We start from the raw sequence: 22,528 nt of genomic DNA, 5'->3' as shown, positions 1-22,528 counted from the left end.
AATTGCTGGACCATTTCTTACACAGACAACAAGAAGAGTGGTTCCTAAGATGCCTTCAGAGCACACACTAACGAGAGGAGGCGCCATCTGCACTAACAAGGCAAGAAAGCAGTAAACTGGAGGGCAGAGAAGCCGAGAACCCCTACGTATCGCTCTGCTCTAGCCACCCGCTGCTGAATTTTGTTCATTGTGCTTTTATCGCCACGGCCTGACCCACAACATTACTTAATGCTTGTAGGCTTATAACGACCGATGCTCCAGCACCCTCGGGCCGCCATTTTGGCTGCGGGGCGGAGCGTTGCCGCGAGGGGGCGCGATCTGGATGGGAGGCGTGGCCGAAACGAGGGGCGGTCGCCGCTGGGTCCTACAGCCCCCCCCATCACCGCGCTCCTCCGCCGCGTAGCGCATGCGCCCCGCGGCTTGCGTCAGGGCGCGCCCGCGGCGGCGGCGGCGGCGGCGGCGGCGGCGTGCGGGTGCGAGGCGGCCGCGCCGGGCATGGGCGGGCGCCGGCAGCGGCGGCTGCGGGCCGTTGGGCGGTGCGGCGCATGCGCATCCGGCCCCTCACCCCCCCCTCCCGGCGGGCCGCGGCGTGCCTGCGGGCGGTGGCGGCGGGAGGCGGCGGCGGCGGAAGATGCCGGGCAAGCTGAAGGTCAAGATCGTGGCCGGGCGCCACTTGCCGGTGATGGACCGCGCCAGCGACCTCACCGACGCCTTTGTGGAGGTGGGGGGGATCGAGAGCGGGGAGCGCCGCCGCTCAGGCACCTGCCGGGCCCCGCCGCGACAGGCCCGCGGGGACGGACGCGGGCGGCGGGGGGAGGGCGGGTAGAAGCGGAGGTGGTCGTGGTCCGTGATCCGGGTCTGTGATTCAGTACTTCCACCATACCGCGCGTAACCCCGAGCGATTTCGGCAGCATTTCAAGCGCTCAGAAACCGCGCTCGAGGAGAAACGTGTTTAAAAAGGGAACGGATGCTGCATAAACGCGTGCTTGTGCTATAGGTAGTAACTGGGGCTGGCACAGTGCTGCCCTGAGGTAGGGAGACAATGTCCTTTTAAACTGTATGAACGGAAGAAAATGTCCTAGAACTCTATAAATAGAAAAAGTGCGTATATTAATCTCAAAATAGATTTGATTTGGTGCGTGTAAATTTGACTGTCACTACGTTTGCTTAGTGAGACAATTCATTGAAAATAAAGTGAAAATGTGTTTCTGATGTGCTTTTCAATGGAGCTGAAATGCTACATAGCTGTGCTGTCTTAAATATAGGAAAACATGATACTACAGTGTTTGTTTTCAGAAATTGCATCACTAAGTTAAATTTATTAATAAATCGCCGTGTGATTTAAATATGATTGATAGGTAAGCTATAATATCTCTGATGTGTATTAGTAGGAGACAGGGAAAACAGGAGTAAGAAGTGTGGCTCTGAGTTTCATGTAGCCTGTTTTTGAGCTGCCTTGAGAAACAGCTTTCCTCTCCCTTCGGTCACTTGTTCCCAAACCTGCACTTTCTGCACCAACCCTAGAGCGTGAGTAGCTGTGTGGCAGCATAGCTGTAGAAATTAATCTGGTTAAACGCTAACTTAACAACAACAAAAAGAGGACAATATACTCAGCAAGATCAATTTTCTTAGCTAGATTAACATGCAGCTTCATGAATGTATTGGCACAAATAAGGCTGAAGAAATTCATAGATGGAGCCTTGCTTTTAGGACCACTGTTTAGGAAAAAAAAATCGACGTGGGAATTACCCTTTGCTATGTGGAGTGAGTATGGCTGCAGGTGAAGGGTGTCAAAATAAATTGAGCTTAAAACTGTCGTTTTGTTTTTCTGTGTGAGGTTGCTGAAAGCCTTTACAAAACTTTTTAACTTAAGTAAAAATGACAAGTGGAAGTAATGTTAAAGTACTAGTTGGTTACTAGCCTTTAAATTTCCCTTTTAAAGTTTCTAACATAAATCTAGAATTAGAAAAGAAATGAAAGACTTTAGAGCTGTTACTTCAGGTTATGCATAACTTGCCAGAATGTGTGGTCTGGAGCAAATTAGCACAATTTCTTCTGCATCTGTGCTTCTAAATTTGTACAGCGGACAGCACTGCAGTGCTTGATTACCTCTGCTAGCTTTAATGAACTAACTTGACTACTGGCAAAGTTTAGTTATAGTTGCCTGAGGCTCTGAGGGAGCTAATTTACTCCCTAGATAACGTGTAAAATTAGACTGGGTGGAGCTCTGGGCTATTGCATGTTGGCAGCTTGTGTATAAAATAGCTCTGTTAAAACTAGCATCATTATTGCTTTATTATACAGCTTTGTGCAATGAATACACGTTCTGAGTAGTTATGCTGCTAGTTTTTTCTATGCTCCTAAGCTGAATCTACATTTACATAGCTAGATCTGTGTTTTCATACTCTGTGTTTTCATACCCTCTGACTTTTAATTCGAAAGCTTACTCTGAAAACAGTATCTTTTCCAAAATCATTACTGTTTATTGAATCAAGTGGGGGGCCTCAATAGAGTTCTGTAGGGTTCTGTTGATCGAGGTGTGGTAATATACAGAGTTCAATGGGAATTTGTAGTCCAGTTTTGCAGCGCTTTCAGCTCTCAGAACTAACTAGATGTATGTATGTAAGTACAGAATCTCATTAGAGTTGAGCTACGCACATATGTAAAATAACAACCATACGCTGACATATATATATATATATAAAATGACATACGCTCATACTGATGTTTCATGTGGAAACATCTAAGTATCAATACTTCCTTAATTAATGTTTTAAAAAATGCTATGTAGTGTTCCAAATCTAAGACTGAATTTAATCTCCAAGATCTATTTGCACTTTTAAAAAGATAATTGTATTCAGAATCCACAGCTGCCTTTGACTGTAGAGTGTCTTTTAAATCAGCACACATTATTTTCTTAAGAATCTTGAATACGTTCAAAAACTTTACGTATTTGTAAGTAACATCAGATATTTGTTACAAGTTGAAGTACTAATTCTTTTGAGAGGTACCATTCACGGAATTACGAGTGTGCATAATGGCTTGGAATGAAAGGTACAATGAGATAAAACCTTTTAGATTACGTAGCATGGTTTCTTGGTGTATGGATTGTCACAGAAATTCTGTTAGATGTTTTTTCAAGCAATTGGGGTGGTCCTTAAATAGACTGCTGTGAAGACCAAATGGAGATTCCCAAAATACGTACTTTTAACTGCTTAATAGCCTTAATCAATAGAAGTATGTAGAATATTTAATCTGTGTTAATTGAAGATTAGAAGGATATATATAGATATGTAGTCCCTCTGTCCTTTTTGCTGATATGCTTTCTGGAATTTTCTATAAGAAGGGAGGAATAGAGCTGGTTAAGGTTCTTCCCCCTGCTGCTGTGAATTTACTGATATGTGTCCAGCATGTCAAGACTGCAGTTTATGGAAATGGTTTCAGTTATTTTCTGGTGCGTATCTATCAAGACAACATGTTTTAAGAAATAAGATGACTGATGTTATCATTTTAGTTCTGTGTTTCTTTTATAACTTGACAATAAATCTGATTTAGAAAACCTAGAGAGAAGAGTAATGGCACATAAACTATCAGTATTTATATAGAATACTTTTGCTTAAAATATTTCTAAACAAAAGACAAGCAACTGCTAAGGTGATCTACCAAGTGACTTTGAATAGCCAGTGTAACTGCTATTTTTAACTAAAGTGATTGAGGAGAAAAAGAAATAATTTTGAAACTAGTGGGAGAGAGAGGTTTATTGGGAGTTCTGGTGATACGTGGAAAGTTACTTAAACATGTAACATAGATTCAAAAAGAAACTCACTGAAAAGAACTTGTAGATGTTATTAAAACATGTATTTGAAATTATTTGCATGTGTAGATTTAATTAGTAACTCAGTTTCTAAATCTACTAATTAATGTTTGTTTTTAATAATTGCGTATATTTTTAGGTAAAATTTGGAAATACAACATTTAAGACCGATGTGTATCCAAAATCACTTAATCCTCAGTGGAATTCTGAATGGTTTAAATTTGAAGTAAGTGGTTTTTTTTTTTTTTTTTAAGAGCTTGACTTTATCTATCTACATGGATGTTCTGTTTTAGATGCCCTTGAAATATTTTCATTTCAGGCAGAAAATGGGTTTTGAGGAGTGATGGTATTCATGTTTAAATACACATGAAATCTTTCAGCAAATCTATCTATGTGTAGATCTTCTTTGCCAAGGTGCCTTATTTTATCTTTACAAACGGTTTAAAAAAGAGGCAAACATGACAGAATGGATCTGACACAAATGTTTTGGGGGAGGTGAAAGGGAGGGAAAGCATTTTCCGTTAAGCTTTCAGATACCAGTGTCGGTATACCTGCCTTTTTTTTCCTGAAGGGGTAGTTTTGAGGAAGGAAAGTTACTTGGTATTTGGAATGTTACTTTGGCTTGCAAATAATGTACTTGAAGAAGAAAATGGAGAATTTGTACAAGAAAATTATAAAATAAAGAGCTTGGACAACAACTATCAGACACTTTTTTCTCATTTCCTTATGTAATAATGAGGGCAGTCAGCATTTTCCCATAACTGCTTGTTTGTTTCTAGGATCTGATCAGTTGACCTTAATGAACTGAGTACAGTAGTACCATAGGTGTCCTTTGACATTCTACCGTGAAGAACTGTTTGCATAGTTATTATTTGTTACTGCATTTTTGTTGCATTAAAAATAATAATTGTGTAGTGGTATTCAGAACAAATTAGTTGTTAAAACATTTGAATGTATAGTACTGATTTGTTTATATTGTTCAAAGATAGTATCACAATACAGTCATGTTTGTAAATACTAGCTACTATGTCACTACATGTGCATATAATGTTAGAAATGCAACAAATATAAAAAAGGTAAGTTTAGGAACCTTATTAATCAACATGGAGTGCTTGATTAAGAGCATCTCTCAATCAGTAATCCATGTTGATTAAGAAAGTAGTACTAGCATAGTGAGGTTCACTCTGTTCTTTTTTTTCTTTTTTATTTCAATTCCTTGGGTCTTTTTTGTGGAGTGGAAGGAGCTGGATGATGTGGAGGATTAACTCTCTTAGTACAGAGAGTTGACTCTGTCAATAACAGAAGTCTTAAAATTCTATCTTTTCTTTCCCAAATCCATTTTTCCATGCAAAAAGAGCCAAACAACAACACTAAAAAAAATACATCAGAATTCCACATTTCAAAGAGTGGAAAAGCACTACCTGCTTAAGAAATCTTAAGTGCGTGCATTTGTCTGTAGTTTGATCTTTTTACAACATTGCGTTATAATTCTAAAAAAAGCTTACGTGAGTCCTCACAGTATATTTAGCAAAACTTATTTTGGTTCATGATGTTTAGCACAAAGTTTTAGAATGCTTGTCTTTTATCTCCTAAAAAAATAGCTGAGGTATCTGAAGATGGATTATTGCATCTATTTAGGGAAATACATGTCTGAAATTACTGAATTTTTGCAGTGGGTTACATAAAATGTATTGCCTTTTTTAAGCCACCAGCCAGCTTGGAAGTGTGAGAGCAAAACTTAAGAGTTAAGACTTCAGAGTGAGATGTTTTGTCTTAAATTTTCATGTTTTTTCTTTTTTTTTCCCTCAAGAATATGGATTGTGGGGATTGGTAGACAAACTAAAGAATGTGACTTAAAAGCGGGATTTTAAAATAATGTAGTCGCCATAACCTTCTTTTTCTGTACTTCTCGAAGTGATAAGTCTAATTGCAGGATGTTAGCATTCTGTGAAGGGTAATATCAAAATAACACTGTTTAGATCCAGGAAATAGAAATCAGATTTCTGTGTGTAATGTCACTGTACATGACGAACTTGCCTCTTACTGCATTTGTTTTTCCAGGAGTGTTTCCTTGTGCTTTTTTTAATATTCAAATTCCATGTCAATATTTGTTTCTAGGTAGATGATGAAGAGCTGCAAGACGAGCCTCTCCAGATCACAGTTCTTGATCATGATACCTACAGTGCTAATGATGCCATTGGCAAAGTGTACATAGATATTGATCCTTTGCTGTACAGTGAAGCAGCTACAGTTATTTCAGGATGGTTTCCAATTTATGATACCATCCATGGTAAGATTTGCTAAGTTAAAAGTAAAACAGTGTTGTTTGAGATGTAATCTGCTTCTTGCAATATTCATTGCTGTAAGCTGGCTTTGGAAACGTGTAATAGTTTTAGCCTTGGGAGCTGGAAAGCTATGGTTTTGGTACTTTTTTTATTAGGTCTTCGGAAAGTTAAGAGTGCCATCTAAAATCATTGGCAAAGTACTTCTACGATAATCTTCACTTTTGATAATACTAATGATTGTACATGAAAGATGTCTAAAACTTCTGGAATGAGAATTTCTGGCATAGTAGTTGACTAGTGTTTGGCAGAATGCCTTTCATAGAATTTGCAACAAGTGGAAAACATCTTCACATAGTATTTAAAATAGTAACTGGAAAATTCAGATTAAAAAAAAAAAAAACTAAAACATGCTTACTCAATCACTATATGTTTACTAAAAGAACGTACTCTTGCTGAAGTCACTTGGGGTACGCCTTCCTGGGATGTTGCATAAACTTTGTTTGAGATGTGGCAAACACAAAATGCAGGGTGAAACTCCTTTTCCTTGCAGAAGGTACTCTCAGTCCTATGTATATTTCTTCAGAATATTTTGAAGGTATGATAAAATCAAGTTAATGATGCTTTTGCCTTTGATTTTAAGGAAGCAGAGCTTTCATCCCAGAAAGTTAAGGTCAGTTCATAGCTAGTTAGCTTCTTGATACCGTATTGCAGAACATCTATGTGGTTATTATTGCTGCTCTAGTTTATTATCCAGTGGGAGTTAAGTGACTTAGCTATTTTAAAAGCTGATTATAAGGCATCGATGGGGAAGCATTAGTTGTATTTATTGTCATTACTGATGATAATTTTTGTTTTTATTTGTAACAGTTATATTGAAGAAGGTTCTTGAGAAATATTGCATGCATTTTCTTCTGCTTTTAGTCTATTCTTTCATATATACTTTCTTTTGAAGTTAATTTAGGTGAACGCTTGTCTCAGGATGTGTGCAACTTGTTTGTCAGAGAGAATTAGATTGCTCTGTTTTCTAGGTCTGTTGGTACTTCACAGCTTTTTTTCTATTTAAATAAGAATTCTTATTTTTTCATGATTGTAGCAGTAGGTTCTAATTATTGTGATGCTTGGCAAATGGCAATTAATGCTTCCTTAAAAATGTTGACATAATATTTATAAATACTTACTAGATTGTATTTGCACCCTAACATGATTATTTGTGGAAAATAAGAGCCTGATGCACTTCCTGTTAAAGTAAATGGGGGCTTCTTCTTTTGACGTTTTGGAGGATAGTTCTAGGTGACTATTGCAATAATGTCAGAGTCAGTCTGTGAATCTAATGCATTTGAGCGTCAGATATTTCTGTGATAAAATCACAAGAGACCAGACTTATCAAGTAGTTCAGTCCTCAATATGTCAGAATCTATAATGATGTGAAAGGATTTTATTGGGGGGGGGGGGGGGGGTAAGCTGAAAATAGAAAAATCAAAAAGGAATGGCTGTGTTTTGAAGAAATGCTGTATTAATGAGATGTAAATGTAGCCAAAATACTAAGATTTATCTAAAAAAGTTTGTAATACCTTATTTAAAATATTTCTTCTCAACATATTTTACATTGCCTGCTTTCTGGTTCTCAGAAGAACCATCACTTTTCTTATTGGATTGAACTTCAGCGAGTAGCTTTACTGTGATGTTGAAATTATGTGAGGGAGAAAATTTAAAATGCTCTGAACAACAACATAAAGCTTTTTATGTGGACAGGACTCTAGTAGTTTCAAGGCATCCAAGGTAAAGCTTCTACCCTTTTATACTGAGGATGTCTTGGGACAGCATTGCAGTACTTGGCTCTTGATTTCATTCCCTGCCTGCACTGATGATATAGGACACAAGAGCAGAGAAAGCGCTTGCTGCAGCTGGAACCACTGCAACAGCAGGAGGCTGATGGCTTCTCTTTTCCCAGTCACATCCTTCTATAAATTCCTGCTTGCTGCAGCAGGTATTTGAGGACTGTTCCATGCATGGCTTCAGCCTGAAAGGCTGGACAGAACTAAAGCTTCCCCTGTGAGGGTGTCTCTGCAACATGCCCGAGAGGCAAGGAAGTGTCTTCCTGCCCCTCTGGCCCTAGTTGGAATTGACACATTAGCTGTCAGTTTAAGCAAGCCTTTTAGCATGGTTATATTAAATTCTTTGTAGGAAAGCTAACTCATTTGTAATAAAAGGTACTTCAATTACTACTAATAAGGATTAATTAATAGGGCTAGTTTGTATTGCTTTTTGATACAGTTTCACATTTTTTTTTCTTTTTGTTGATAGGCATACGTGGGGAGATCAATGTGGTGGTGAAAGTAGATCTCTTCAATGATTTAAACAGATTTAGGCAGTCATCATGTGGAGTCAAGTTTTTTTGCAGTAAGTAGAGGGGTGGAAAAAAAAGAGGGGAAAGCAAAGCTTTTTTTTTTTTCCTTTCCCTTTTCTTTGCCAATTCTGTCCTTTACCATCCAGTCAACCAGCTCATTCTATAAGCCCAATGCGTGTTACATTGACACCAGTAGCAAATATATGAATTTGTTTAGTTTGCTTCTCTTCTTTAAATTTTTTATATTTCAAGTCAGTGTAGGTAACTTTTTTTTTTTCCTGATCTTGCTGGTGCATGTGAACGTTATGTTACTTTGGGTGCAGATTCTGTTAAAAAGGTACACAGTGAAAAGCTTTCGCTCTGGTACATGTTCCAGCATCTTCCAGAAAAAAAAACTGCTTGGATATGTCTACATTTTAACAGTTGAAGCTGTCTGATGTAGAAAATCAAATTTTTATTTTTTTTCTTTGAATTCCTGTTCTTAGATTCATGCCTTACGTCTTTTTGTATTTCTTTTTAACAGCCACATCTATTCCGAAGTGTTACAGAGCAGTAATAATTCATGGGTTTGTGGAAGAACTTGTAGTTAATGAAGACCCAGAATACCAGTGGATAGACCGAATTCGCACACCGAGGGCATCAAATGAGGCTAGACAAAGACTCATTTCGCTAATGTCAGGTATTAATACATACACTGTAATAGTTATTGCTGCTTTTTAAAAAATGTCACCATTTAAAGAAGTGACTTACTTTTGAGACAATGTTGTATATGATTTTTGGTATTAACTGTGTTCATTTTTTCAATTCACTCTGTCTTGTGTTTCTGAAGATTCTGTTTTCCTAACTGAGGACAAGTATGACAGACTTCCTCTTCTCAACATTATGAAGTTTTAAATACGGTTTCTCTGCTATGCCACTTTACAGGATTAACATTTGCGTATTCCTTGTTTGCATAAATGGTAGAAGTGGATGAAAGCGCACGTGGAAGTAATCTGCTATGTTTTATTAGTATTTGTGGCAGTGATTAAGAGGAAAAAACATAGAAGACTTCATAGTAATACTGCTTCATGTCATGTAATACAGTGCTTAATACTGCAGTCATTGGTGGCCATTTGAAGAATCCTGAAGAACTCTCGTAACTCTTCTGAGAATGGCGTGTTTTGCTTTTGCAATCAGTCTTCCATTGCTATGAAGTCTGAGAAGCATCATCATTCCATGATTTGTAATGAGTTACGTGATTGATTTAGAACATGTTCCCAGGACATTTCGTAGGTCTCTGTCATATTATGTGTTGAATACTGGAAAAGAATTCTGTTACAACCTCGGGTTGAATGGAGTCCATAGCAATTGCAGTTCCTTCCACTTGGCTAGAAACTTTCATATTCTACTACCACTCTTAGAGGTGTTTTTCAAGACCAGTGCATTCATAATTTCAGTCTGCAGTTAAGTAGGTTGCAATAGGAACCTGTTCCAATAAGGGTGAAAAACTTATAGAAGGCAAAAGTGATCATTTTGTTCCCTTTGGTTTCTTAAGCGAAAATTCCTAATGTCAATAATGTCATCTTCTGTGGCGATGAAGCTTTTTCAGTTTGTTAAAAGAAGATTTTTGTCAGTCCTTCATTAAAAGACAGATGATGTTTTGTACTTAGCATTATCAACGCTATCTAGCTATGTTGATCAATGTCTCTGATTTTGTTGCTTAAATAAGTTTTAAGAGTTCGGAGACTTAATAAAAAAAAAAAAAAGCCTTTTCTCATGGATTTCAAAGATGTTGCTTTGGTCTGAACTGTATGAAGGAGTATCTAGAAACTTTTGTGTTCCAGCACACATCTTGACCATCTTTTTCTCTCTCTAAATAAGAAAGGAAATAGCTAAAGAAAATTTGGAAAAAAAAAAAAAAAAGAAACATCTATGAAATAATATACTGTGGTTGCAGTTGGAATAGATTTGGATAGAAAGAGAAAGCTATGCAACTAATGAAACTTCATGCTATGTTCCAGGAAGCGGAGGTTATCACCAGCTACTTGGCATATATAAATTTGAATCTATTGCCTGTTTTGTTCATCTGCAATTCCAAAAGCAGAGAGGATAATGCCCACAAAAGAGAATAGGAAAAGGTCACTGTGATCAGCTCTTTACCTTTTGTTTTGTAGGTGAACTGCAAAGGAAGATTGGCTTGAAAGTGCTTGAAATGAGAGGAAATGCTGTTGTTGGTTATTTGCAGTGTTTTGATTTGGAGGGGGAATCTGGACTGGTAGTACGAGCCATAGGAACAGCCTGCACGTTGGATAAATTAAGTAACACATCAGCATTTTTACCTGCATGTAACTCCCCATCCAAAGAAATGAAGGAGTAAGTATGAATTAATAGTTTTTTAGGGGAACAAGTTTCTTCTCTCTTTTCGTACTCGTTCAGTTTTACAGTGTGATTTCTACCTGTCTCCCTTCCCCCCCCCCCCCCCCCCCCCTTTTTCCCAGGAATTTGTTTCTTTTGTAGTTTTTTGTCTGCAACTCAGTTTGTATTCCACAATTTCAAAATGTTTTACGTTGGATTACTTGCATTCTTTCTTTAGAAGCTGGAGTGGCAAACCTTAATGACTTTTTTGTATTTCTGTTGCTAGCAAAAGTATTTCATATCCTTGGGCTGGGATCCACCAATTTCCTAACATATAATTATGCATTGACTCTGTGTTTGTACAACAAACGCTTTTGTGAGGGCTTCTTATGATACGCATTGTATACAAGATATTCTGATATGAGTACAGTCAGGTTTGAGTGGCTGTGCTGAGCATATAAGAAAAGGTAGATTTACCTTTGAGTCCATACAGTTCAGTAAATGGTTTAGAAAGTGACCCTGAAGTAGTGTCATCTTTTTTTGTGCGCTTTGCTTTTTACTGTTGACGTTTGGCCTGTTATACAAGCAGGGCTAAAGTGTACTTGCAGAGAATACCGTTTATGATGAGAAATAGTATTTCTTGATCTCTTTTACCTACTGCAGCACCAAACACAGTTGCATGCAGATTTTCAATGTGCATAGAAATTAATAGATAAATACTTGCAGTCTCTAAATTGTTGTTTGGATAAATTACCTATTTTCTGTTTGATAGAGCCATCCAATTTCTGGAAGGAAAAATGAGCATCAAAAAGCATATTATTTCTGTAATGTTCCCCACCGTCTTTATTAACTTGCTGTTGTGTTGTTATAATAGTAATCAGGCATTTTTGTAGCGTAGGCAGCAATGTGCTCTGACTTCTCAAAATTATGGTTTTCTATTTCAAATCATAGCTTGTTTAACTTGTCTTAATTTTAAAACTTTGCTATCAATAAAGGCTTCAGGATATGCTGGAGCATAAAATAACAGTAGTGATTAAAAAAAAACCAACCAAACAAACAGAAAACTGGACCTGGTAACCACCAACTTAAAAGGCATTCATAAGTCACTCTGAAGTGAAACGTGAAAATTCCATCCCCTAAATAATCTGTGTTTAGCAGCTTGGTAGTGGATGTAGACAGAATGATTGTCCCTCAGTCCAAAAAACGATAATGCTTCTCAAAGGCAGCAAAGTCGACTAATGCTTCTTAATATTGGCTTTACTAACTTGATGCACTGTTGCCAAAGAATCTTTTTACATTCACAAGGTAGTGCTTAAGCTATTCCTTTCTCTCTCTATTTCATCTGGACTCTTGCATGCTAGGAATTAAAATTCTTAGTCTGCTTAAAGTAAAAGATCTCCTCTAGCTAAACCTCCCTTTAAATCATTTATAACATAACTTTGCAACCTGTTTGTATGTATTGTTTTCTTTTCTTCCACCCTGGCTGCAAATTCTCTCAGGTCTCCGCTGGTTCATCCGCCAAGCCATGGATGCCGCTCGACTCACAACAGTCCAATTCACACTGCTACTGGCTCACGACTTACTCAGAACTTCTCTGTGTCTGTTCCCACTCTCATCTACACTGGTACGAGACTGCTCAGACTCAAGAGCTGGGGAGAGACAGGCCACAAGCACAGTGGTCGCAAAGTGCAGGCAGGCAGGCAGTGTAGGCAGGTACCACTCATCTTTTCTCCCTCATTTTCTCATGGAGACGCCTACTGTTGTCAGTGAAGATCTATTCTGTGCAGCTGCTGAAACAAAGGAAGTAGTTTCTTGAAAGTGCATCAGTCTCTTCCACAAAGCCACACTCTTCATTTCTCTTTTAATGGGCTTACTTCATAAGAAATTAAGTAAAACTAATTTGATGCATCCGATTAACATTCGCTGTGTTACAGTTGTCGGGGGAAATATATTTCAATTGAAGTTAATAATTGCTTTCAAGCATAATTCGCATACAGTATGTGGGTTTTAAAATGGTTATAAGAAGGGTATGTGCCATTTGTGGAAGACACAGTTTTGGAGAGCAGGTAAGTCAATCTGTAAATCAGTGAACTGTTAATGTAGCTGTTCCCATAAAGATTCTCCTCTTTGCTCTGTTTTTAGCTGTGGCATGCTGATGATGCTATAGGATAAGGAAACATTTTATTTTTTTTCTTAAAAAGTGTATGTGTGTATATACATAAATGTATGACTATGTATAGACACAAATATAATTTGAAATCACTTTTTCTTTATTAAACTAACTCAAAGCATTGTGCATTTGACCAGATTTTTAAGCCACAAACTGTTTTCAGTTTTTTCTTTTGTGTATATATAATCTTTTTTTCTTTGGTCCCATCTCATGCCTTTCATTTGGCTTAATTGTTTCATTGTAGATTATCAGCATCTATCTGTAGAATGCTGAATGGGTAAACAGCGTTTGCCTTTGGCCTCATCCCCAGTTTCGCACCTAAGGAATAGCTGCTGGCCCTGCCCCAACCCTATCCTGGTGTTTGGATCATGCTGCTGTCAGCCAGGTCCTTTGGCACAGGATTACTGAATGTGTTTCCACCTTCTTCTGGCAGGATTCCCTTCAATGAAGATCCCAATCCCAATACTCATTCATCAGGACCCTCCACCCCTCTGAAAAACCAAACCTATTCCTTTTCACCTTCCAAGTCCTACAGTCGACAGTCCTCTTCTTCTGACACAGATTTGAGTTTGACACCCAAAACTGGTAAGGCGCTTCCACCCACTTTTAATTTGTGTTTCTCTTTTTATATTTTCATTCAACCCCTTTTTGCTTTTTGGCATTTAAGTTATCAAAATGATGTAGAAATTGAAAACTTTAGGTAGCACATCTCATGCTTGAAAAGAGTTTCGGTAGGGTGAAAATTTAAATCCCACCTTAGGTTTCCACTAATATGGAAATGTCATTAAAATATCATTAAAGTGACACTTCTAACACAACTGTATTCAAGCCAAAATAAAATACCACAGACCAAGGGAGTCCTAAGCAACTGCCTTTTTCTGATTTCCTCCGTTTCATATCAGATCATGGGAGTACATTTCTCACCATAATACAATAAGAGGCAGAGTGTTCTTACTAAAACTGTTTAATTTTCAAGCACAATGTATTGTACTTCAAGTGTATTGTTGTATGCTGATCTGTGACTTTTTACTTCTTGCAAATGATATAATAGAAATGGTGCAGCTACTGTCTGTTTAATCTCCTTGGTATATGGAAATAGCTTTACATACACAGTATAATTTTTGAAAGTAACCTAAATTATACTCTACCCATCTTCTAAAAGCATTTTTTTTCTCCATTGGTATATCAAATTTTCTTTGATATTTCCTTCTTCCCTTCTTAATTTTTTTTTAGTCTGTGGTTAGAATCATGTCAGTAATAATGTCAGCATAGCTCAAAGAACTGCGTTCTGCTTATTCTCTATTATGTGACCTGAGTTTTTGCCACTGTAGGGCTAAATAGTTTCCAGATTTGTTTATAAAAGTTTGGTTGTCTTTGAAGTAGTGTTTTAAATTGTGGTATTCGAAGCTCAAAGCATTCTTGTCTCCATCTAATCATGAAAGCTTTTAAGCATATTAAAGTTGGTTCAGCTTTACTTGATAGCACTCCTTCCAAGAACCTTGTGAGAGTTTTTCCAAGCAGATAAATTAACGGCATTTGAATGTAGCATTTATATTAAATATTTTACCTAGTTTATTCTCCAGATTTCTGTTGAAAAATGTTCCCTGTTGGAAAGCTGTCTTTCCTTGTTCTGTTACTTCTGTCCTGTTTAAAATAAAACAACCCGAAACCAAACAAATAAGAAATAAGAACAACAAAAAGGAAAAAAAAACAAAACAGAACAAACCAACCAAACATAAAAACAACACCACACCACCAGCACTTTCTTTTTTGGTCCTTTAGTGTAAATAACTTTTGTGGAAAACCTATGATGGTCACTTGTGTAAAAGATATTTATATAGGAGAACTACAAATTCTTGTTTGTTTTATGGAGTATTTGAAAGTGTGTTTTTTGAACAGATTTTCATGGTAAGGACTGTGTCATATAAAGGATTTAAATGCAGTGTTGATACTCATCCCTGTAGGTGTAAACATTCTGAATTTATGAAGGCAGCAATTCACTGTGTGTGAATTTGTCAAATTTTTGAAGCTGCAACTGTACATTGTTACTGGTAATTTTATGTGAGTGGATGGTCTCACCTTCAGTCAGTTCATTCAGAACTAAAACAGACTGTGTAATTGATACCTCTTATTTGTAGGGATATTGAAGTATGTAGAAAAGGCAGACCTATTTTCTACCAATCCTTTTAGTATTAAAGCTAACAGTAGGTGTGCTTTTGCTTTCTAGCACTGTTTTTTTAGCAGCTTTTAATTCTGCTGCTGAAACTTAAGAGGATTTGCTCATTACACTTAAAAATAATCTATCTTGGTGCTATGTACTAAATTTTGAATCTTATTAGCTTGAAAGAACAATATTTTTTTGTAACTTGTTTTACCTAAAATATGATGATGTGCAAAAGGTGTTTCCATAACATACTAAATTCAGTATGATGCTTTTAACAATTCAGTGTGTGTGTTTCAGCATCCATTGTCATTTCTGAAGACTGTAACTGCTTTTCAGTGTGAAAGTTAGTAATGTTAGTATTAAAATAAATAGCCATTTTTATTAACGTGACACGTAAAACATCAAATTTGAGATAGCAGTTACTGAGATTGGCTGATGTGAAAAACAAAGTACTTCCTGATTATTTTTTTCTGCAGTACACTACAGTCTCTTTATTTCTCAGTCAGGTAGCTAGTACGTTCACATGCTTGAGATGGAGACTAACCCTGAAAAAGAGTGCAGATACCACAATTTCACAATATGAATAACTAAACAGAAGAGATCAAACCTTGGATATGCGTAAGCATGTAGTTTTCATTAGCTCCAAGTCAGGAGAATATTACCCTAATGTCTTTTAGGAAAACATTGCATTATTCATTCTGGCTTATGTTTGCTCTAAATAGAAGGGAAACTTTTTCTGTTCTGAGAAGGCTTGTTTTGGTGTGAAGCTTGATTTCTTCAGTGAGCAGTGGCCTATTTTATGCCGCCACAAGCTAACAGAAATATCAGGCAGACAAACAACATTGAATTTTTTAGTAAGGTAATACATTTGATGTAGCATATGTTAGGAGGAAATCAAGAAGGTAGGAACTCCTTTTCTTTGTGAGACTACTATTCTATGAGATTTAAGACTCCCAAGAACTTTTTACACCTAAATAACAAAAGTAATCAGATTGTGTGAGAAGACTGTGTTATTTAGCCTTAATTCCATACCACTTAAATTCTGTATAAAATCTAAAACAAATTTTAGATTATCATGGCTTTTTAATAAAACTACATCATTTCAAAGTGAAATTAATTGGTTCATGATTTTTGATAACATGCTTCTCATTCACATTGTGTAGCTGTACTGTCATTCCATTTCTTTGTATGTTGAGAAATAATTTAGTGTGGGTTCATTTGGAGAACAAAAAAATTGCTTCGTTTTGATTTTTTCTGTTTCTTTAGTCATCTTCTGAATCTACATCTTTTTGTCTCTATTACTTTCCTCCACAGCACCTTCCCCACAGGGACCTAGGATTTTCCTGTTTCCCAGCTCCCCTACACTCTCATGTGATTCCCCACATCTTAAAAAGTCCTGTCTTCTCCTCTTGGGGTCTAGCCTTAACCCTCTACACTCTAGCCATGTCAGCCCAGTTGTTCTGAGGAAAAGTGTTTCTTTCACTGAAGAGCTGCTTCTGGCTGCTTCTGGTAGGATCAATCTATTATGGCCTTTTAAACAAACTTTTAAGAATTTGTTGTTGCTATTTGATGTAGGGACACTTAACACACAGCCTTCTATAACCCTGTGTTTTTGTTAGCCTCTGAAAACTGCTGGCTACGTGACTATTCATACCATCTCTCACCTCTGCTTTAGAAGCTTGCAACAGCTTCAGAACTTCTTAAATTACAGGAATTGAAACACACATAGTTCATGCTAAAGAACTTTCTCGTCTCCCCTCTCAATTTCCTTTGGTAATTGAACTAAAATAAGTTCTCCTTCTCCCCCCCTGTTCCCTTCAGTTTGTTGTTCCTCTGTTTTGCATGGCACACGCACATGCTCATTGATTCATTCATATTTTTTTTGGAAGTCTGGCTATCAGATGGCTAGCAACTCTGCTCTCTTAATGTGTTTTAAGCAAAGTCCATACAGATTTTTTTATTTGCACTGCCCTTTTTTCCATTCCACTGGCATGTATTATTTTCATAGATTTAAATTAAATAGTTGATATTATTGCCTTTTTTCTGTAGAAGCTATTTTGATTAGTTTGTATTTTTGTTTGTTTCATGTCCAGTATTTGTACTGTTTGTCTGTTTTTAATATTGTATAGTCCCTGACAATGATACTTAAAATCAATGACAAATAAATAAATAAAAAAGAAAAAGGACAAAAAAACAACAATAAAAATCTCGTTTAACGGGACTATACAGATACTAATCCTTTTTGTTTCCTTATCCAAGAACAGCTAAAAATACTTATTCTTCAGAAATTATGGTGTGTGTGTGGGTGTGTATATACACACACAATTACATGGCAATGATAGTCTAGTCATTTTCGAAAATGTTAGGAATAAAGTTAACATGTATGAAGTCCAGTATTATTTCCAGATCTCCCTGTGTTTGATTAAAACAAGTGACTACACTTTGGTGTATTTGTACAATCTCATTCATGTTTATTAGTTGCTTAATGAGAAGAAAAAAGAAACTAGCAAGGAATTGTGTTTAATTATTTAGAATTATTGTGACAGAATATCACTTAGCTGTTTGCACTGTAGTGTGTTTTTATTTCATCTTGCTCCTGATAGTTCTTTTTTTTTCTTTATCCTTAGTGATTTCATAAACTTAGGTGCTTATTTTTGCAGGGTCTAGTTAGCTCTGATAGTTTTAGAGGCAGTAAATAACAACAATAGTACATTTTTAGGCATGAAGCATTACCAAGAAAATCTGATTCACCAGTATTGTTTAATTTAGGAAAAACACAATCTGGTAGGGGCTTAATTTTTACTTCTGTGATTGCTTCGTAGAGCAAACAACACAGTCATACATATAACCTGCATCTTGCCATGCTCAATTAAGAGTACAGTTCCTTGATTACAGATCCTTTGGTAGCAAAGATGTTTGCATATCTGTTAAACTTAATAGCTCTTCAGACAAACTCCTGGAGTGAAATATATGAAAAAAAAGAAATAGAGTATTATCCTTTTATGCAAAACTAGAATTTACTTGTTGTTTTCATTTACAAACAATCTGCAGGTTGTGTGTGTGAGAGCGTAGTAGTCAAATAAGTGTGGCAGTTTTAAGTGGTGAGCATTATTCCTTAGCTTATCTGAGTGAATCAGATGAGTGAATATTCCATAGTATAATTGTTAAAATAATTACTGTGTTTTTCAGAGTTTATATTTCAGTTCAAAGGATTTGCATTGCCTTTGCAATTTTCTTTTTAGTTCCACTCATGCAATATATAGCTACTGCTGATATTGTGTAGCGTCTCCTCCCAGTGGTTAGGAAAGGTGATTTAGTTATTCTGAAACTATTGGAAAGGCAGATTTTTTTTTTTTTTAAACTGATGCAAGTACACATCTCTTACTATAGAGGAATCTAGCAGAGAGGAATTGTTTGACAGTGTGGAATTCATGGTGACTGCAGCCCTTTTATATAAGGATTGAAACTGATTATGTAGAAACTTCCTGTGAAAAGCACAGAAGGTAGGTAGGTATTTATTGAAATTACCAGTACAACTGCCAGTAGTGACAGTTGAGGAAAGGGGAAAAAAAAAAAAAAAAAGCTTTTTCAAATGAAAGAACTGCAAGCCCAGGTCTAAGATCTACTTTCTATTTAGAAGCCTTTTAAATTCAGGACATGAGGAAAAGGTCTTAGATCAGGAGGTTTTTTATCCAAATCTGTAATGCTTAAAGATGCTGCTAGTCACTTAAACAAACAACAAAAGAAATTCCCAACCACTCCCTTACCCTACTGCTTTCACCCAAACACGTTAACTGTGATACTCAGTGTTTTTTTCCCCCTGAAAATTTAAGGGGATAATTTGTCTATTTTCAATGACTTTTATATAATTTTAAATCAAAGTTTCATTACAAATGATAATATATGTTTTCTTGAATGTTTCTATTGAATGTCATTTGTACTGGTACTCTTCAGGAATGGGCAGTGGGAGTGCTGGAAAAGAAGGGGGGCCATTTAAAACTCTTTTAAGACAGCAGACTCAGTCAGCTCTGGAACAAAGGGTAAGGCATTTTATACTTACATTTCTGATCTACTAACCTGAAAATTTAGCTTGTAAGTTAAATGTTTCCTCTTTCTGTTTAAAAGTATGCATAATTTTTATGTTTGAAAACTTAGTGTAGATGTTGAATGTTTAATAGCCTTTTTAGTCCAAACAAAACAACACCTGAATTCTAATATATTACTAAAGCATTAAGAGTGGGACAAATAAACATAATGTGTGTATATTAGCAATTACACTCAACTGATTATTGTTGGTATTACAAGAAAGTTACCGCAAATGTTACTGATATTTACTAAATTACTGATGCATGTGTCATTTTAATACTTTACTGTCATGTATTTAGTTAAATTTTTATAGAAGCCAAACTCAAACATTGAAATAGTTTCAAACAAGGTGAAAATCCCATTTATAACTAAGAATACTTTTTTGGTTTGGGGAAAAAAGAAAGTTGGTGCATAGTTTAGCATTGTTTCTACTGCATGAAATGGTATGCATGTAGCCTTTATAAGATGGTAACCTAAATTCATTTCCCAAACAATAAAAGGTCTTCGTATGTTTACAGGCTTTGGAAGAATCTCTGTAGGGCTAAAAATACCACGTGTTACTATGCTGTCAGTATATTATTGAATATACAGCAGTATAAAAATAGTGGTTTTAATTTTTTAATTAAAAAAAAATCCTTGCTACTTTTATTTTTATACTGCTCTTATCAAACTGTTGTGTTATTAGTGAGGTGTCTTGGAGGAATAAATGCGAATCTTCTCCTGTCCAAGGAGAAAAATTCTGTTTTAACTTTTTTGATTATCTGAGCTACTTATGTAGAACTTATGTACCTTTGTTGAAAACAATATCAGCTACATCTGTAAAACAGAAGTGAATAGTTATTATTTTGAGTTAAGTGGATGATTTTCTTCTCTTATTTTGTGTTGTTCATTGCTAAGGGAGGATCGCCTCATAGGTTCTGTAGAAGGCGGGTATGTTCCAAAACATTGTGTGACTCTTACTGTAGGCTTTTTCCTTTTTTTTTCTTATTTTTATTTTTTTTGGTATTGAAGATCTCTGAATAATAATTTGGAATCTTTTGATTTTCTTCTTTGTGAGGTTTCTGCAGATTTCTTTGGAATCTTGTTTATGCAGGATTTTTCTTTTGTTTTTTTGTTTAAGTATTTATCAGGTTGGTATATTTTGGTTTAATTTTATATTTTGCATGCTGATACATTTCAGTTATAATTTCTCCTTAAATACAAATCCATGGCTCTGCTTTTAATGTTTTAGAGGAGAAAAAAACCTTAAAAAAGATCTTTTTATTTTACCTTTTTCAGCTAGCATTATAGATATTTCATGGCTTATCTGTTATTTCTTTAGGAAACTTTTTAAAAGTAATTAAAAATACAAAATAAGGACAGATAACATGTCTTTAGAATTTGAATGATTTGTGAATTGTTTTGATAAGACCTGTACATTGACTAGTGGAAAAAATACCGTAAAATCGAATAGAAATATGTTGAATCTCTTCTTAATGATAAGATGATCGTGATGTAGCAAAGCATACAGACTCTTAATTGATATAAAAAAAAAAATTGTGTTCCTGTTGTCTTTCTGAAAATTTCGGGTTGGAATTGGTTTTGCTACAGTTAACTCTCTTTCAGATATTCAACTAGAAGTTAATAACAGGGATGGGGAAAGACATTTAGCTCCATGTCTTTGGCATTCATAAGAGTTTTTTTTTGTCTGTTTCAATATTACAAATAGAGTGCATTCTAGTTACCTGTCTGGATTAGTTAAGGTAGCATGTAAGGTAAAGTCTAAAATCGATGTGTGTTACCTTTCCACATGTATTAGATATCTAGTTAAATTCTTTTGAATCTTAGCTATAATTATTTAGGTATATGGCAATGCTAAACATTAGAAACAATTCATTTAACTGGGTATCTTCTCAGTTTTTTTAATCAGTGTGTTTTTAGTCTGTCACTTAAATAACCCTAACTGCAAACCAGAACAGATTTTGCTAGAAGAGTAATCTTATTGTTACTGTTTCTTCTGGGAAAATCCACCTGCCATGGAAAACTCATATACATGTTATATTTTATATTAATGTATTTTTAACAATTCACAGGGTGCCTGTTGATAGCAGTTGTAACTATAGCACAGTTATCTGTGTACTTTTATATGTGTACTTTTATCTGGAAATGTATATGCTGTATTTCTGTCAGCAGGCAAAAATTTACCTGTGTTTTCACGGAAACAATCAAGTGCTGCTCTTGATTGTAATTTGTATCTGTGTTGACTCCAACTTGGACAAATGCTGTTACTCCTCCATATTTGCATTCTGCAAGTGCTTGAGAGATCTTTACTGCCGCCTTTACAAAACAGAGATCCACCGATCTTCATTTGCCAAGAGCACTGCTAGATAACTGTTGCTAGAATGCAGTTCTCTGTGTGATTCTGCTGGCTGCAATGCTGACTTGAGCAACTTTTCTTTCCAGCGACTTGTTACTACTATCTAGGCCATCCCCTCAGTTCAGTTGAAATACAAAGTATAAGATCGTTTGGGGACTTCATGAGAAGGCACATTTATTTACATAGAATAAGAATAATTGAAGCAGGAAATTAACAGTATTTGAATATGGATCAGATCCGTATACTGTGGCTCAGCCGACAAAGCTCTATGAAAATACCAGCATTACTAGCATTATCTGAGGGAGTGGTACAGTGTTGGGAATGAGTGAAAGGCTGGAAGGAAATCTGATATCTGCTTCTGTGGCACTAACACCGAAAGATGTGTCTATGTAGCCTTGTTCCATGTGCTTTTTCATCATTTTGTGTGTAATGTATGTAAAATGCAGCTAAAATACTAGCAATACATGTATGCATACACACAAGCATTTTAAAACACTGTATTAAACATTACATTAACTTTATTGTAGCCTTAACAAACTTTCTCCAAACTTTCTCTGGCTATAAAATCTCTGTGTAGTTGCAAGGATGAGATCAGTGACATCTTTCAGAGACTATGCAATCAGTAACTGAAGTGACATAGCAAATTAGAATCATGTCCTGATTTGGAAGGGACCTACAAGGATCATAGCGTCCAACTTCTAATTTACCAATTAGTATTGATAACATGATTGACTGTGTTCAGTTGTAGATTGGAAAATCAAAGTCAGGGTGTCTTCTCTCACACAAGAAGATGCTGTGTTTGTGCCACCATGTTTTAAAGGTAGTCCCTTGCAAAGTGTAGGAATAGAGGAAATCTCTAATACGCAAGTACTGCAACTGTTTCTTAGGGAGTCTGTTTTCCATGCAATGAGTATAGCTTTAAAGTGTTGAAATATTACAGACTACCACATGTAGTTGAGGCTGAATCTTGTA

General features: G+C 36.2%; 1 protein-coding gene across 22 annotated transcripts in view; it reads left to right on the top strand.

Moving 5' to 3' along the window:
• The first annotated feature begins 476 nt into the window (after positions 1-476).
• Positions 477-22,528, top strand: part of C2CD5 (C2 calcium dependent domain containing 5) — a 67,814-nt gene continuing 45,762 nt past the window's right edge. For 3 of the 22 annotated variants that reach the window (XM_083829464.1, XM_083829460.1, XM_083829449.1), the window contains exons 1-9: positions 480-721; positions 3,954-4,040; positions 5,933-6,104; positions 8,404-8,499; positions 8,970-9,125; positions 10,600-10,798; positions 13,384-13,535; positions 16,429-16,623; positions 19,069-19,154. In XM_083829464.1, the coding sequence (XP_083685590.1) occupies positions 632-721; positions 3,954-4,040; positions 5,933-6,104; positions 8,404-8,499; positions 8,970-9,125; positions 10,600-10,798; positions 13,384-13,535; positions 16,429-16,623; positions 19,069-19,154 (1,233 nt within the window). In that variant the 5' untranslated portion in view covers positions 480-631. Of the gene's footprint in view, positions 722-1,723; positions 1,765-1,812; positions 3,455-3,953; positions 4,041-5,932; positions 6,105-8,403; positions 8,500-8,969; positions 9,126-10,599; positions 10,799-12,279; positions 12,490-13,383; positions 13,536-16,428; positions 16,624-19,068; positions 19,155-22,528 lie in introns of those variants that run through there. The other 19 variants (XM_083829454.1, XM_083829453.1, XM_083829450.1 and 16 more) reach the window with 13 other exon arrangements.

This window comes from Anser anser (assembly GCF_964211835.1).
Source record: "Anser anser genome assembly, chromosome: 1".
Taxonomy (NCBI): Eukaryota; Metazoa; Chordata; class Aves; order Anseriformes; family Anatidae; genus Anser; species Anser anser.
Note: the sequence above shows the minus strand (reverse complement) of the source record. Positions and strands in the feature narration are given on the sequence as shown.